General features: G+C 36.0%; 1 protein-coding gene across 1 annotated transcript in view; it reads left to right on the plus strand.

The window, feature by feature from the left end:
* Positions 1-17305, plus strand: part of LOC141362460 (USP6 N-terminal-like protein) — a 38827-nt gene that overhangs the window by 18374 nt on the left and 3148 nt on the right. Inside the window, exons 3-12 of the mRNA XM_073864556.1 lie at positions 243-328; positions 572-611; positions 965-1045; positions 4894-5001; positions 5319-5428; positions 9858-9906; positions 14607-14727; positions 15338-15432; positions 15516-15581; positions 15659-15758. Of these exons, the coding sequence (XP_073720657.1) occupies positions 243-328; positions 572-611; positions 965-1045; positions 4894-5001; positions 5319-5428; positions 9858-9906; positions 14607-14727; positions 15338-15432; positions 15516-15581; positions 15659-15758 (856 nt within the window). The remainder of the gene's footprint in view (positions 1-242; positions 329-571; positions 612-964; positions 1046-4893; positions 5002-5318; positions 5429-9857; positions 9907-14606; positions 14728-15337; positions 15433-15515; positions 15582-15658; positions 15759-17305) is intronic.

Genomic DNA, 17305 nt, shown 5'->3' on the forward strand with positions numbered 1-17305 from the left:
AAACATTTTGACTTACATTGACATTGTCAATTTCATAGTATTGGAATAAAACAAGTCGGACAATCTTTAAAATATTTTATTTTGTGTTTCCCAGAAAAAAGTTGAATGAATGATGGTATCATTTTGGGATGAACTGTTCCTTCAAAGACATGTTGTTATTTAAGTAAAAATCATTTCTTGTGTTGAATGTGGTTTGTTGCCTTTGCTCCAGTTCCTTATTTTGTTTGTTGGGTCGGTTTCAGGGCAGACAGGAGGGGGTTCACATTAACCCTTGGGAGGATGCCGACTACAGCATCTACAAGGTCACAGATCGCTTTGGTTTCCTGCAGTAAGTCATGCAATGTCCTCTCCTCAGCAGGACTCTTTTACCTCACAGTATTCTGTTTTACTATAACAAGATATTGACATCTGACCTTAGTTGTTCAACTTAAAAAAGCATAAATGTTCATGTTTGTGTTGTGCAATAACTATGACCACCGGAACAATTTTGTTAGGATGTAAATTAATAGCTGAAGCTGCTAAACTATTTTGTTATATGTACAAATCAGTTTTTTGCTTACTGTCTTTCCAGTGAAAAGGAGCTGCCAACACCAACCGCAGTGGAAGAGAAGGTGATATTACAATACTTACACCTGCCATCCCTGTCAAATCTTTTATGAAATTGTTGAATTAAATATTTTTAAATAACAGATTTACCAACAGTATGTGACCCTGTCTGTAGGCTCAAGTCTTATAATCTAATGATGAGATTTGGAGCTGCAAAGTTTGCATTAATTTCAATCTTTACTCAGTCAATATTCAAGATATCAAGGTTATATTTTCACTAAATGTTCTTTACATTATTCAGGATAATTTTTTATTTTAGAAAACAGTCAACCACAAAAAAATGATTTAAGATGGGTTTACACAGAAAGGGTTACATTTTTTTCAATTAAATCCTAAAAACTCAATTTTCTTTGTCTAGTATAAACTCCAGGAGGTTGAAAGAGTGCAAAAATGGCTGAAAATGGTGAAAAAGTGGGAAAAGTACCACAACAGTGAAAAGGTATTGCAACTTTAAAATATTTGTATGAGACATATTTGTTGTACTGTAAACTAACAGATATACCTGATTAAATGCACAACAGTAAAACTATACATTAACATTTACATTCAGGCATTTAGAAGATGCTCAAAGTAACTTAAAAGACTGATAGAAACGACAAAGTGTTTTCATCTTAGCGAAGCATTTATATGATAAATAATATTTAAAGATATTTTCAGCTTACAAAGTTTTAAGATTTCTTCAACAACACAAAGTTGGTTTTTATCTACCAAATCACCTACTGTTAGGCTAATATAAACTATATTACCTTGCAATAAAGGACCATATTTTTAATTATTATTGACAATAAATCAGTGCCACTGTTGAACATTAAAGGGACACTCCACTTTTTTGAAAAATGCTCATTTTCCAGCTCCCCTAGGGGTAACATTTAATTTTTTACCGTTTTAAAATCCATTCAGCTGATCTCTGTGTCTGGCGCTAGCACTTTTAGCATAGCTTAGCATAATCTGTAAACTGTAAAAAAACGCGATCTCTGTAGACAGCCTAGGCTTCACAAACTGCAATAAAAACAAATTGGCCAAACCTACCACCAGAAACGATAACAAAGTGTTCCAGCCAATAAACGACAAGAAGGATTTGGGGGTGGGGGTTAGGCGCGTTCATGAAAGCACGGAATGGAGGGGGACGGGGAGGAGTTAGCTACGCTCTGTTTGTTTGAAAACAGTTCAAACATCAACAAAAAGTGACGTCACACAGATAACTCCTCTCCCGGACCATCATGGGATAGTGAAGTGTCCATCGTATGCACGCTAACCGGAAAGAAGTAGGTCATCCGGGTACTTTTTGCATACCGTTTTTCGAATACTGTGTATTCGGACATACTACTCGCTAGGGGTGGAACGGTACACAGAAGTCCCGGTTCGGTTCGTACCTCGGTTCAGGCGCCACGGTTCGATTCACTTTCGGTACAATGGAGGGAAAAGCAAAACAAAAATTAAAGATTTTTTTTAGTACTTAAGCTAATCTTAAAAACATAGGTGTCCTTATCTAGCCTGGGTGCCAGCCCATCTTAGCCCCGCCCACAAGATTTTGTAAACGGGAAGATGGGACTGGGGTTTCTCCGTTGAGGAGCTACTATTTTAGAACAAATGCTGGTCGAACCAATCAAATTGTCAGGGCGGGCTTTATACGATGATGGACAGATAATCAACAGTAACGTAATGAACCACGTCACCAAAGAGCGCGTGTGTTGAATGGCTGCCGCTGTAGAGTTCAGATGTGTGGATTCTGACATTGAGTCTGTTCTAAAATATATCGACAGAGCATTGATTTTAAAAGAGGAACAGAGAAACGCGAGCAGGGCATTTGTTGATGTCCTATTCGGCAAAAGTTGGTCGCAACTGAAAAGGCTAACGTTATCACGGCGATGCAACTCAGCGTGCACGACGAGATGGATATAATTAGCGGTCGTTGCCAGCTTCTTTTCGGAAGCCCGGAATCGTGGTTGCTGTAAGTGGAGGGACGTGCTAGGCTCCAATATTTTCAAGCAAACGTAATGGGTATCGTCGTGGATGAAGTTCACCTAACGTACAAATGGTAAGAGATAGTCTTACTCTATGACTTAGTAAATACTTCATGTTGTGATATAAACGAAATGTTGTAAACATAATAGGTGTTGATGTACATTCGCTAACTCAGTATAATCACAATGTTGTGTCATAGCGAAATAACTAGCAGTTCGGTCAGGCTGCAAAGACGTAATTTCAACATACGTTACACACTCGGTTGCTCTGATTGGTCGTAGGTCTATCCAATTGAGTGCAGAGGCATTTTTCGGTTGAGACACGCCTCATAATTATAGCTCAATGGAGCGGTATCAGACTCAAATTCTGACTAGAATTGAGTATGGCAACGTCAGGCTAGTCCTTATCAGTGTTATTTTGAGATGTCATGAATATGAACTGAAATGCATTTAACATACTATCTCGTATTTCAAAAATGTATACCACTTTAAGTAATCTTGTACTCATCTTTCATACAAATATGGGTTCAATTGTATTACAAGTGTTACCTAAATACATTTTAAAATTACATTTTGGCCTTATTCCATATGAATGTACTAAAGACCAAAAAAATGGCTCTTAGGATGAATTAATAGGTGTGTACGACTTCACGAGGCGCTGCAAGAAACGACAAGTGGATGACGTCAGAGTAACGCGAGAGCGATTTGAAATCAGCCTCCTCCGCAAGATTTCTCGCGGTACTCTGACGCTGATGGCGCTGCGTAAAGTTGAGCACGCTTAAAAAACTGAAAGCAGCTGAACTCGACAGAACTGCCCTGCGTATGCCTGTTGTATATAGCAGGACAATGTATCTCCTACTTCTCAGCGTGAGAAATACAAAGTGTGGCGTTTGAACTGACTGAAATGCGTGTTTGTCAAGGTGAATGCGTGAGACTTGAGAGCCCTGATTAGATGTATTTCCACTCACATACCTAACAATTGCTGAACAACGCCGGCGCACAGTCCTCGTCTTTTCCACCAATCTCTCGCCTGTACTATTGTAACTGACTGGAAATCTGAAGTTTTGCCAAACTTGCGATGGCTGGCGGAGCGTCTAACTCTTGTGGGACACCACTTGCCATCCTCGCTATCTCTGCTCACTAACTGACTGGACCGGCGTCGACGTGACAAAAAACTGCAGAGTGCCAGAGAATGTAGACGGGCTCTGATAGAGCGCATACATAGGCGGAGCTCGGATGCATCGGCGCCAATCAGAGCTTCAGAGCTAAAGCGGGGCAACAGATTAGCTGTCCATAAAGAACCCGCGTATCTAACAGTAGTTCCGCATTACATTAATTATTTTGCACGCAAGTTTTTTTATTTTCATACCGTGTATTCTCCGTTTAAATTCATGCACCGAACCGTGACCCCCGTACCGTAACGTAGCGCTTTTCTAAGCGGATTTAAAAGAGGAACTACATTGTATGGCGTAATAGCACTTTTGGGAGTACTTCGACTCTGCGCAGTAACACCCTCCCTCTCCCATTATGAGAGTGAGAAGGGGAGCGGACTTTTCAGGCGAGTCGAAGTACTCCCAAAAGTGCTATTACGCCATAAAATATAGTTCCTCTTTTAAATCCGCTTAGAAAAGCGCTACGTTTTACTTTGTACCACCAAACTTGCTCGTATAACTACTCATCTTAAATAGGAAAAACGTTGATGTGTTTGGTCACTTCTAACTTTATCTCTAAATGGTACCATTGAATGAATGGGGCTAAGCTAAATGCTATCGTAGCGTCGCAGCGCGCTCCAGCCCTTACGTGCACGCACACAGATGATAGAGGGATGTATCGACAATTCTTAGTTAAGGTAATAACATATTTTAATATTGAAAATGAGTAGACTATTCCTTTAAATCGTCTCTCTAGAGTAGATCATTTCTGATAACAATTAAAAAAAATAAGTAAATTATCTTAGTTCAGATCATAAGTCTATCTAACATTACTGTGTAAAATGTACGTATACAATGTTAGCTACAGATCCTTGAATTCTTGCCTGGCTGCCAAATCCGCACAGTGCTGATTCATGCTCGCCGTCTCCTTTCGTCTTCAAGTAAACGAAACATTTCCCAGAAGGTATTTGTTTCAGAGGTCAGTTTAGTCACTAACGAAACCGATAAACAATCACTGACCGGAAGTTAAGTTCTTGCTAGGCGGTCCGATGAAACGTCTATTACTTTCATAAACAACCCATTTAAAAGCTTCTGTATATCTCGTAATCATGGAGACCCACAAATAAATTCCAGCCATTCATTCGTTTCCTTTTCCGGTGTGTATTTTACAGATGATTAAGCGGGTATACAAGGGGATTCCCTTACAGCTGCGTGGTCAAGCCTGGGCTCTTCTGCTGGAAGTGGACAAGGTGAAACAAGCAAACCACAGGAAGTACGAGGTAGGAGTTTTGATAGGACAGCCTTTGTAAACTGTGGATGAAAATCTCACCGTTTGTTATTCATCGATTCAAAGGCTCTCTTGTTTGGGTTATGGTTAGTCTCTTGTTTGTCCTTGTATGGGTGTAATTAGCCTGATATGTTTTGTCTTCATACTGCCCCGCCTGCTATTAACTTATAATAGCATGCTTTATAAAACCTAGCATCCTTTAAAATTGGCCCTATTGTATGATACGATAATACTTTTTTTTTTTTCATTTGTAAGTTGCTTTGGAAAAGCCATTACATCCTTTTTGTCCTTGTTTTTTATTTTTTACAGACAATGAGGGAACAAGCCAAAAAGTACTCAACAGAAATCAAGCAGATAGATCTTGATGTCAACAGGACCTTCAGGAACCATATCATGTTTATGGACCGCTTTGGGGTCAAGTAAGCCATCATACACTCGCACAGCGGCGTTCCCAGGATTTTGTGTTTTGTTTTGTTGTCTGACCTTGCCCTATCGACTTGTTTTATCTGGCGTTATGGTTTTTATTTTCTGTTGCGCAAACGTTTGTTGTGAGAGAGCTCTGGACCCAAGTGGGCAGACTTTGCAAAGCCCTTAACCAAAACAAGAGTTGCTTCCTCTTTGCATTTTGTTAAACTTCCTGTTACTGTACGTGGCCTCACAGGAAATGACAAAACCGGTGACTCGTTACTATTATGCCCAGAATAAATATATACTTTGATGTTATGCACAACAGCCACAGTGTCATGAAAAAGTAGCTTCCTTTTGTGCCGGACGATCTTTAAGACCCACTTGGGATCATATATCCTCTTACCAGTGTCAAAAACAAAGCGTATACCAGGTTCCCTTTCTAATTTTTAGAAATTTGGTGTATTCAGAAAGTGGTCTTCGTTGCGTGAAAAGTGGACCAAAGTGCACATAGACACGTCATGTGGTTTCGCACAGGCAGCACACCCACAACAGATGTAGATCAGACACCTACAACAGCTCGCTCAAGTGCCCAATGGATGGAAGATCTGAGTTATGACATTTTTATTAGCGCCGATCAACCAATAAGAGGATGTGGGGCGGAAGTGTATTTTAACACATCTGCTGTTTGTTTGCGTTGGCTGTTTGCGTTACCACAACACACTATTCACAATGCTGCTGACTTCTGGGCGATAGCCAGCAGGGTTACTGTGCCTCGCCATTTTTTTTTTAAATCCACAGATCGTTTGAATCCATTAAAGTACATCTCTTTTGGATGCAATGCTACTTCATATGAGGAGTTCAGATGCAAAACCCTCTAAGTGCGTCTGACGTGTTTTCTTGTAAATTTAACTTTTTGTATCAAGCTCTTATGTTTAGGTTCATTTAAATTTAAAAGCAATAAAAGGGTATTAGTCAGTGATTAAAATGCCTTATTTTCACAAATGCCCTTCATTGGTATCTGGGTGATTATCACGAAAACTTGGTTTTAAAAATGTCAAGCATGAAAATGTAAAAATTGCTTAAATTTACTTTTTTTCCCACCAGACATTGAAAAACAAAGTCTGGAGTAAATGGGAACATTAATTTAAAAACTTTTACTTATCATTTAACACTTTTTGTAACATAATTTAAAAAATTAGTCCTAAAAAATCTCATTACCGCAACAGTCAGAAAACATCAACACTGAAATGTTTTCAAAATGACATGACAAACCTGAAAGAACATAATTTGGAGATTCTGCACATGCATTTAAAATCAAAGTATTATGCTTCTATTAATTAAATTAACATTTAATAAGCATCTGTTGCGGTAATGATACTCAAAATGTCGTGTAAGCATTCTGACAAGACAATATTTCAAATTAACTGTAAAAAAATGATCTTACCTGGTAGACATCTTGAAGTAACTGGTCCATGTGCTTGGTCACTCAAAATCAAACTTTATTAAAATTCTGTATGTGTGCTTAAACTGCTCTCAAAAAGTGTTGCGGAGGAGGAGAACATCAGGCATGGACACATCATTTTCCTAATTTTTCTTCATTATTATTATACATGAATATTCAGTAAATATTTTTTCTGTCATCTAAAGTAGTCTAGCAAAACATTTTTTTTTCCTTAATATTTTTGTGTTAATTTGATTAAATTACAACATAACGCATGTTCAAACACAGCCAGACACATTGCGGTAATGAGAATTTCAGCAGAAAATGAGATAAAATTTCCAATTATAAATTCTTATGTTGAAATCACACATTGTGCAAGGTAGAACACAGTATTGTGTTAATTCTGATGCTTTTTAATGTTACTATATTACACATTTTAAAGCTAAAATCATTAGTGCCGTGGTGTTTCAATGGTTTCGTGAGAATCACCCATCTAACAAATTTGATTGTCTTTTGCTGCAAAACCCTCTATGTAGGGGTGAGCGTGGCAAAAAAACAGAAAAAAGATAAAACAAGGCTTAAAAATTCTGTCAATATCGTAATATATTCTGTAAACCTTTTACCGTTGAAAAGGACTTTGCTACTAAAACATTGTGGCGTGTTACAGATTCTGCCAACAATACAATATTTCTGAATGGCGTTAGGCCAGGATTAAGCGGATTTGAAAAGTATTTGATGAATGTATAATACGTGCCGAGAGCATTTGGCTTCATTATCTCATATTTGACAAGGGTAGTATTCAGCGGCTTTTGCATCTGAGATTCTCATATGTAGTCTGTCTTTTTTGTTTCGTTTTTTACTACAAGTCGTCTGAATGCAATTTCGTTTTATAGTTTGTGAAAATATAGTTTGTTCGATCAAATAAAGTTTTAAAAAAACGTACGATTTCATTCATTTAAAGAACCAGGGCTCGCAAAATTTTAAAATCCCTGGTGTTAGCCCTTCGGGCAGGCACTCTTCAGTTTTTGGTAATTATTTTAAAATAGGGCCTCTAACCATAATGTTTAATCTGCTTGTTGTTGTTTGGATGCTGTTGTTTTTTTAACAAACAAAAAACTGGATTTCCATGTAAACCAACTGTTCCTGCTCATCCCCACACCAGATATACTCACTATTTAAAAGTGGTTCAGTGGGTCACAAAACTCACAGTTTGGATCATCCAGTTACAGATTGAATAATTTATTCGATCAGAAAAACAGGGGCTACTGTCGCTTTAAGAGCGATTCACTTCACTGCCCGTACAATCTATATCACTTTAAAGCTTGCTGCGAGAGATTTAATTTTCTTACGTGAGGATAGTATTGACTGACAGGACGAGGTTAAAGGATTTGCCCAACAAATCAATGCAAATCAGTACGGATTGCTTCCTGTGCTGCGGCTTTGCAAGATCGCAAAAGTAAAACTCGAGCGCGCGCTCAAACGCAATTTAAATACCCAATGCATGAATTTCATACACCATTATTACCAATCCAAATCTGTGAGAGAATGCATAAGCATTTAAATATATTTTTTCCTCCCTATAAGTCAAGATAGCCCGATGGGCAGGGCAAGGATGTATTTTGATAGCTCGACTGCAAAGCACAATAGCCCGGGGACTGGCTAATGATTTTGCGAGCCTTGAGAACTTTATAGCATTTTGAATGACTTTAAATGATGAAGTAGGTGATAGGAGGGTACACATCTTAACATGTATATTTTTATGTATACATGTATGTTTGTGTGTTTACATACACTGTAAAAAAAAATTCTGTAGAAATTACAGTATTACTGGGTATTACTGGCAACTAGTTGCCAGTAACTTACTGTAGATTTTACATTTATGTTATTTACTGGCAACATTTTGTTCAAAGTTAAATGAACATGAAACATTTTTAGACTTTATCTTCTACAGTAAGTTACTGGCAACCAGCTGCAAAATTACAGCAAATTTTTTACAGTGTAATAATTGCACACAGCACACACACATATTGTGTGAAAATTAACTTTTATATTGTATGTGATTAATCGAGATTAATCTTTGCACTACTTATGTTTAGGGATGGGATTACCGGTTTCATGGTTAACCATGATAAAATGTCCTGACGGTTAGTATTATCATTTAAATTTAATTATCATTACAACCGTGTTTGATTACCGTGATTTTAAAAACTCGCTGTAAATCCTGTCCAGACAGAATCAGTTTGACGCATGTGCGCACATGCAACATAGTTTTTGCACAAGAAGGCATTTAAGGGATAACGTATTGGATTCATTCCTGGTAAACTTATTAGACAGATTTCTTTATTTTTTAACACATAAATAATTTCAGGGACATGAAATATTAAAGTGATTTTCAAAAATAAAACTTTCGAATGTTTAAATGTTAAATGTTTTCAGTGTGTGTGTGAACATTTCCATCTCATTTTAACAAAACCATGATAATATTGATAACCGTGGTCACTATAATCATGATATGAAATTTTCATACCGTCCCATCCCTACTTATTTTATGTAGCGTATAAAAAGCTCAGGTGCAAAAGCAGCTAAACGCCACCTCCGTCGGCACGTATTATATGTTTAGATACTTTCTAAACATATTATATGTTTAGAAACATTTGTAAAAAAATATATTTTGATGTCTTGAACTTTGGTTCGCTTTTTAAGCCGAACTTAACTTACTTGCATATCTATAGAAAGATCAAATGATGAGTTTTGACACTGAGACAGGAGGGTCATCTTTCTCTGTGGTTTCTCTTCCCTTTTTTATAGTTTATCTTTGACATGACAACCAAATGGTTTCCTGCATGTTGGCTATGGCGCACTCACAAAAATCTTGCTGGTTTTCAAAGAATGATATTTTATATGGCTTCACCTTTTCTTTCACTCTATTAATGAGACTTTTTAAGATGACTTATTTCCAGAGTCGAGTTATTAATACAGATGTTTATTTGTCTTTACAGACAGCAGGCCCTGTTTCACGTTCTGGCAGCTTATTCGGTCTACAACACGGTGAGCAAGTGACGATATTTTAATGTTCGTTTGTTGTGCGAATGTTACATAACTCAGGACAGCATGTGCTGGATGAATCCGGACTTAAGGGGAAAAATTAAATGGTGTCCCACCCTGTTAACCTTGTCTACACACACACACACACACACACAAGGGCTGTGCAAATAATGGTTTTGATTCAAACAATTACAAAAACAAAACTTACTTAATAAAAAGGTTAAATAAATGCATGTTTTAAGTGTCACTGAGTAATCGTGTTACATAATCATGATTATGATTTTGCCCATAATCGAGCAGCCCTACACTGCAAAAAAATGACTCTTTTACTTAGTATTTTTGTCTTGTTTTTAGTACAAATATATAGCAACGATGCACTTTCTTGATGAGCAAAATGACCCGAGAAAAATAAGTCCATGTTTTTAGACAAAAATATCACATTTAAGTGATTTTGTGCATTAAACAAGCAAAAATATCTGCCAATGGGGTAAGCTAATTTTTCTTGAATTTAGTGTTTAAGAAAAATGTTCAAGATTTTTTTCCTTACACCATTGGCAGATTTTTTATTTTATTTTTTTTGCTTGTTTTATGAACAAAAATCACTTAAATTTGATATTTTTGGTCTAAAAACATGGACTTATTTTCTTGGGTCGTTTTGCTCATCAAGAAAAGGCATCTTATTTTAAGAATTTTTAGATAGTTTTACTGAAAACAAGACAAAAATACTAAGAGCATTTTTTCTTAAAAAATTTTTTTTTTCAGTGTACACTTGAACATTTCTCTTAAACACTAAATTCAAGAAAAAATTGCTTACCCCATTGGCAGATTTTTTTGCTTGTTTTATGCACCCATTTTTATTTTATTTTATTTAAGCACAAATTCACTTAAATTGTATAATGTTGGTCTAAAAACTAGACTCATTTTCTAGGTCATTTTGCTTATCAAGAAAACACATCTTGATTTAAGAATTTTTAGATATTTGTACTAAAAACAAAACAAAAATACTAAGTAAGAGTCATTTTTTGCCGTGTACAAGGTCAAAAACTAAAAATGACTGGTATTGCTATTTTTGTGGGGACATTTGGGTTTACAAGAAGCACGCGCACACACGACCCCTGCTCTTAATAGAAACCTCCTACTGACTTCTATTGTTCTACGTATGCTAAATATAATAACTATAGACTAACTGCATGTTAAAATAAAACTTTAGTCATTTGTAAAAGGGAGTAAGGACATGGCTTCATGCCAGTTCATCTACTATCCGCGCATATAGGTTGCAAGATTAGGATTCATTGGTGTCAAATAGCAGTATGTTTTACCCATATGGGTGATTCTCACGAAATCCAGATTTAGAAGGTAGGGATGCTCACATTGACCGTTTAACCGTTAACCGAAGGTAAGAATTTATGACCGATTAACATTATCAGTTAAAATAAAAAATATTTGTTTTTATTTTATATTTGTATTTTATGTAAAATATATTTTACATAAAAATATGTGTTTTATGGTGCGTGTCGTCATGAGCCGACAGACATTTCGCCACTTTTTCTATCTTTAATTTGTGAATGTCCTGTAAATGACACAAATTATTGCTGCCCTGACGGTCGATAAAGTAATCATTTGTATGAGAAATCATTTGTACGCGTGTTTGGAAGCTGAACGGAGACGTGCGCGTGTCCGCGCAAGATGACGCGGTCCGTCTCGCGCACATCCGGACAGACGTTCGCTGATGGCCTCTGACCCTGTCCATAAACATCTCTCTTTTTGCACAAACGGAGAAAGACGACGCAAAAGCAAAACTTTCTGAAAAGCATCCTGCTTTAGAAATGACCACTGTGGTAGATGAAACGGAGACAGTCTGCCCTTTTTGGATATGAATTCTTTTTAATAAGGTAATGTTGCGTGAATATCTGATAATGTATGAATCCTGGTTCTGTTGTTGATCTGTCGCTGCTGTTTGCACGTTCAAATTAAATGTTTTGTTTTTACTAGTTCGCAGACAACCGTCAACTGTATTTTTACTCAATGACAATTTCATATTAAAATCTTATAAGTTAACGGTTAATGTTCGGTTTAGAAGCTACGGTTGTCGGTCGGGAAAATTAACTGATATGAGCATCCCTATTAGAAGGTGTCCAGCATCAGAATAAAAAAAATTGCACATACGATTAAGGTCTGAACTTACTATAACCATTATTTTTAGAGGATTTAAAAAATATTTCCTATAAAATTATTTAAATTTTTTTGATTATCATTATCAAAAATGATCATTACCGCAACATGATATTACATTAAATATATGCATTTACAAACTCGTGTTTCGGTAATGAGAACTAAAAAGTTGTCTAGGTACTATGACAAACAAAATTTCAGCCTTTATCTGCAGAGAAAAAATAAGAACCGCTTTCCTTGTAGCCATCTTGAGTGTCACAGTCAATTATGTCCCTTACAACTATTTTTTTTAAATGTTAGTTCCTTGAGGGCTTAAACAATGACTGAAAATTGTTGCGGAGGATGAGAAAATTGTTCTTGGACACATTATTATTGTCTCTACATTTACCGATGATCACCAAATACCACATGTTTCTTTACTGTAAATGTTTATAGTATAACATGCACTGAAGCTTTTTATTTTTTAGATTTTTTAATTATAAATTTACCCAAATCCAGTCATGTTCACGTTGCGGTAATGATAAGTTTCCCTTAAATGTGGAAAAAACAACAAAATTGGTTTGTATGATGTCATTTGAAATCATGTGCAAAATAGTACATGAAGAAATGTTTGTAACTGTATGCTTCTTATTTTCATAACATTTACTTTTATTATCAAAATGTTTCATGACACCTCATAAGTCTAATTTCGCGAGAATCACCCACATAGACGTGTGCACTACGAATAAGGAGATTTACTGTTGTTGTTTTAAAGTGTATTTACATAAACGTCAGAAAGTGCCCCCCGTGTGACCCAGGCCAGTCTGTGAAAAATAAGCTTTATATATTTAATATTGACTGAGTACAAGGTCAAAGATTAAAATGAAACTTTGATGCTCCTCATTTTATTAGATTAAGACTTCACCCTAAATTTGAAAAACAGGGTCACATTTAATACTTTCATTTTTATTGTCTTGTGTGTCTAGGGTTTGACGAATGTGACACTATGTTGTGTATTATGAATGTGACCCTCGACCACAAAACCAGTCGTACAGCAAGTCACACGCGTATATTTGTAGCAATAGCCAAAAATACATTGTATGGATAAATTATTGGGGTTTATGCCAAAAGTTAAGTAAATATCATGTTTAAAAAAGATATTATGTCTATTTCCTACAATAAATATATGAGAAAATGTATTTATCATTAGTAATATGTGTTGTAAGGACGAATTTCTCAATATTAATTTTTTTGACACACTCAGATTTTAGATTTTTAAATAGTTTTATTTCGACCAAATATTGTCCTAACAAACTATACAATCAATGAAAAGCTTATTTATTCAGCTTTCAGATGCATAAATCTCAATCTAAAAAATGTACCCTTATGACTGGTTTTGTGGTCCAAGGTCACAAATCATTTTTACAGCAAAACCATTACCAGTAAAGTATGTGCACTGTAAAAAATTATTTTCAAGAAAAAATTTCGTAGTATTTTTGTCTTGTTTTCAGTAAAAATATCTAAAAAAAAAAATTACTAAATTAAGATGCTTTTTCTTGATGAGCAAAATGACCCAAGTCTAGTTTTTAAGACCAAAAATATCAAATTTAAGTGATTTTGTGCATAAAACAAGCAAAGAAATCTTGAACGTTTTTCTTAAACACTAAATTCAAGAATAATATGCTTACCCCATTAGCAGATTTTTGCTTGTTTAATGCTCAAAATGACGTAAATTTGATATTTTTGGTCTAGAAACAAGACTTATTTTCTTGGGCTGTTTTGCTCATCAAGAAAAAGCATCTTAATTTAAGATTTTTTAAATATTTTTTGCAGTGTGTGTCTTTCTAATTTCTATTTTTAAGGAACATTTTTTTTAAACGATTTTGTTCCCAAAACTGGTTTCAAATGCTATCTTTTGTCATGTTCATGATAGTTTAAATGAGGCTTTAGAGACACACTGATCCAGAAACAGGATTGTGCCCATCGGCTGTAAGTGACCAGGGTCTTAAGATGATCACAGGCTGTTTGTCTGCTGTAAATTAGATCATGATTTGGTCGTTAATTGCTTTATTAGATGCTTTCCCAGAGATCTGTTTGACATTAAAGGATATGGAGGACAGTCAGCTCAAAGCAAAGACAAATAAATGTTTTATGGAGATGTTAGACAGGATCTTTAACACAATTCTGCTCCAACATAAGTGCACACGAGTCCGATTGTTTGTTCAAAACGCACCGAGAGGGGAAACAATGTCATTTTCATTTCCCTTTCTGTTGTGCCCAGAAGAAGATTTGAGTTTTACCGTGTGCATTATATTTGTAGTTGTGTAATCGTACAAAAGTCATTTTTATAAAAAAATGTCCAGGGTGGTACACCAGCGACTACTGAACAATCTCGTCTGCATAGTCTGGGTTTATTTTGTGGTTATGAGCGGCTACATGACATTATTCTCCTTTTTACACAGCTATACAATTTCTCACGTATTCAAAGTATAAATAAATGGCATGCATCAGAATCGGTGAGTAATAGGTTTTGAACTTGTGGTTTTGTGTAGGAAGTGAGCTACTGCCAGGGGATGAGCCAGATCGCTGCCATTCTGCTAATGTATATGAATGAGGAAGACGCTTTCTGGGCCTTATCGCAGTTGTTAACCAATCGGAAACATGCCATGCACGGTGAGTGTCATAACGTGACGTGTTATTTCTGATGGCGTTGTAAAATTTACAGGGTTCCCATGAGCCTTGAAAGAAAAAAATTCAAGGCCCATTGAAAGTGTTCGCTTTAAATGCTTATATCTTCTTTATGCGAATGTTGATTCATACCAAAATGCTTTTTTGCGTAGTTGTGTTTGACACATATAAACGTCTCGGGTTACGTATGTAACTGTTGTTCCCTGAGAAGGGAACGAGACGCTGCGTCTCCCTTGCCATACTTCCTGCGTCCCTGTAACGCCGTCTTTGGCAATATTTCATATAGCGATATACTTCCTGGCTCCCGCGTCACCCTGTCTTTGTCGTTAAGCCTCGCCATTGGTTGAATTTGATATATACATTCAGACGCACTTACCCCTGGAGGCGTCTCTAAAGTGTCACCGCAGTGACGCAGCGCGAGTTCCCTCGAAAGGAAACTGTAACAATGTATCTTAAAAGGTAACACGATGTAACCTTGAAATGTGTCCCCACATTTAGTCCTTGAATTAGTCCTGGAAAGTCCTTGAATTTGAAGTTAACTGAGGTGTGGGAACCCTGAATTTCTGTTTAACCCTCGTCTTTTGGTTTCGAATAGGGTTTTTCATCCCCGGGTTTCCCAAACTTCATCGTTTTCAGAGTCATCATGACCAAATCCTTTCCAAACTCCTACCAAAACTTAAGAAACACATGGTGAGATTTGGGTTTCTTAACGTAGATGGATTATTATACAGTAGGCACTTTATTTTCATTTTCAAATGTCATCTTCACCACAGGATAAAGAGCAGATGTCCACTGGTATCTACTCCACCAAATGGTTCCTGCAGTGTTTTATTGACAGGGTGAGACATTACTACATTACGCGACATTTTATTCAACAACTTTTACCTAAGTTTGTTCATGTTTTTCTACTACGTAGACCCCCTTCACGCTCACCCTGCGTCTATGGGACATCTACATACTAGAAGGAGAGAAAGTTTTAACAGCCATGGCCTATACTCTCCTCAAACTGAACAAAAGTAAGTCATACAGTGCCTTGCAAAAGTATTCATACCCAATTAACTTTATCACATTACAACCACAAACAAAAATGTGACCCGTGCTGGCAAAATGAGTCAGATTGAGCAAAAATGTGTTATGTTTTGACATCCTCTTTTTAAAAAAAACACAAAACGATGATTTGTTTGAATCTGACAAAAATATGACAAGATAAACGTGTTTTTGAAGTCAATTTTGAGATAAATTAATACAAAAAAAATGTAGGGTTCAAAAGCAAAACCACCGCATTCATACTTTAAAATCACACACAAAACAATATCTATAGGAAAAAACTTTTTTCTCTTTCTTGTATTGTTTAATGAACATTGAGACAGACAGACTGTTATTCAAGGATCTAATATAATATAGGGGTGACCCCGAATAGTCGAAGATTCGATGCATCGATAGGACAAGCCTGATTCGACTACCAATCTCACAGTCGAATCGTCGCAGATGTGTTATGAAAAGAGAATCATTCAATTTTGTCCGTATATGGGTGCACATTATCTGATTTTGTATATAACTGCATATGAATATACAGCATATTATGATAATGCTATGCAAATAATATGTGAAGTAGCAGCTTTCAATAAATATTTTTAAAATGCGTTAATAAATCCAACAACCGCTGTGACAGGGCTACACGTCCATATGAGGTTTCTAGGTAAATAAATCATTGCCTATTTGTTTTGCATTTAAAAGACAAAGCTGGCAATTCTGGTTATACTTTCATTTTTTAAATAATTTATTTATTTATAAATCACTCTGGGTTATCTGATTTAACTATTCGGCTTGTGTTTTGTTTCTGTGCAGTTCAGGCATTTTGCGCATATTTGTTCTGCACCTTGTTACTTCTGATCTTATTTTATTAAAATGTTTTATAAACATAAATTCTGATATAATTTAAGTCAAATTTTGCTGTATCGATGTCGCGCTTTTGCGTTCTGGCGCATGCAATTTAGCCGAACGCGATATGTGCTCTGCGTCTCATATTTAGGAATTCATCAAACTAAACATAAAAAAGATGTTTTTCGATGGGTATAAGTTTAAAAAATGTATTTAAAACAGGGTGGTTATTTTGTCAAAAGGTAAACTACAAAACAGGTAAGCCGTTACTTTAAATTTCGGTAATGACACGGAAAATATCTGCACGAACGTATATTTACGACTGTCTTTGTTGTGATTTAATATTATGGTCGGTATTCGCTTTCAAATGATAAAAAAAGAGATTCCTGAAAACAAATAATTTCTGTACCTAAAGTGAATACAGAGATGATCAAAGTCAAAGTAAACAAGCAGGTATTTATGTGCTAAATAATGACGCGTACTGTCTATAAAATCATTAATTTTAGTGTTTTTCTTGTTACAAATTAATAGGGACGAGTAGTTATACGAGCAAGTTTGGTGGTACAAAATAAAACGTAGCACTTTTCTAAGCGGATTTAAAAGAGGAACTATATTTTATGGCGTAATAGCACTTTTGGGAGTACTTGGACTCGGCGCAGTAACACCCTCCCTCTCCCATTAT

This window comes from Misgurnus anguillicaudatus, unplaced genomic scaffold, assembly GCF_027580225.2.
Source record: "Misgurnus anguillicaudatus unplaced genomic scaffold, ASM2758022v2 HiC_scaffold_27, whole genome shotgun sequence".
NCBI classification, from domain to species: Eukaryota; Metazoa; Chordata; class Actinopteri; order Cypriniformes; family Cobitidae; genus Misgurnus; species Misgurnus anguillicaudatus.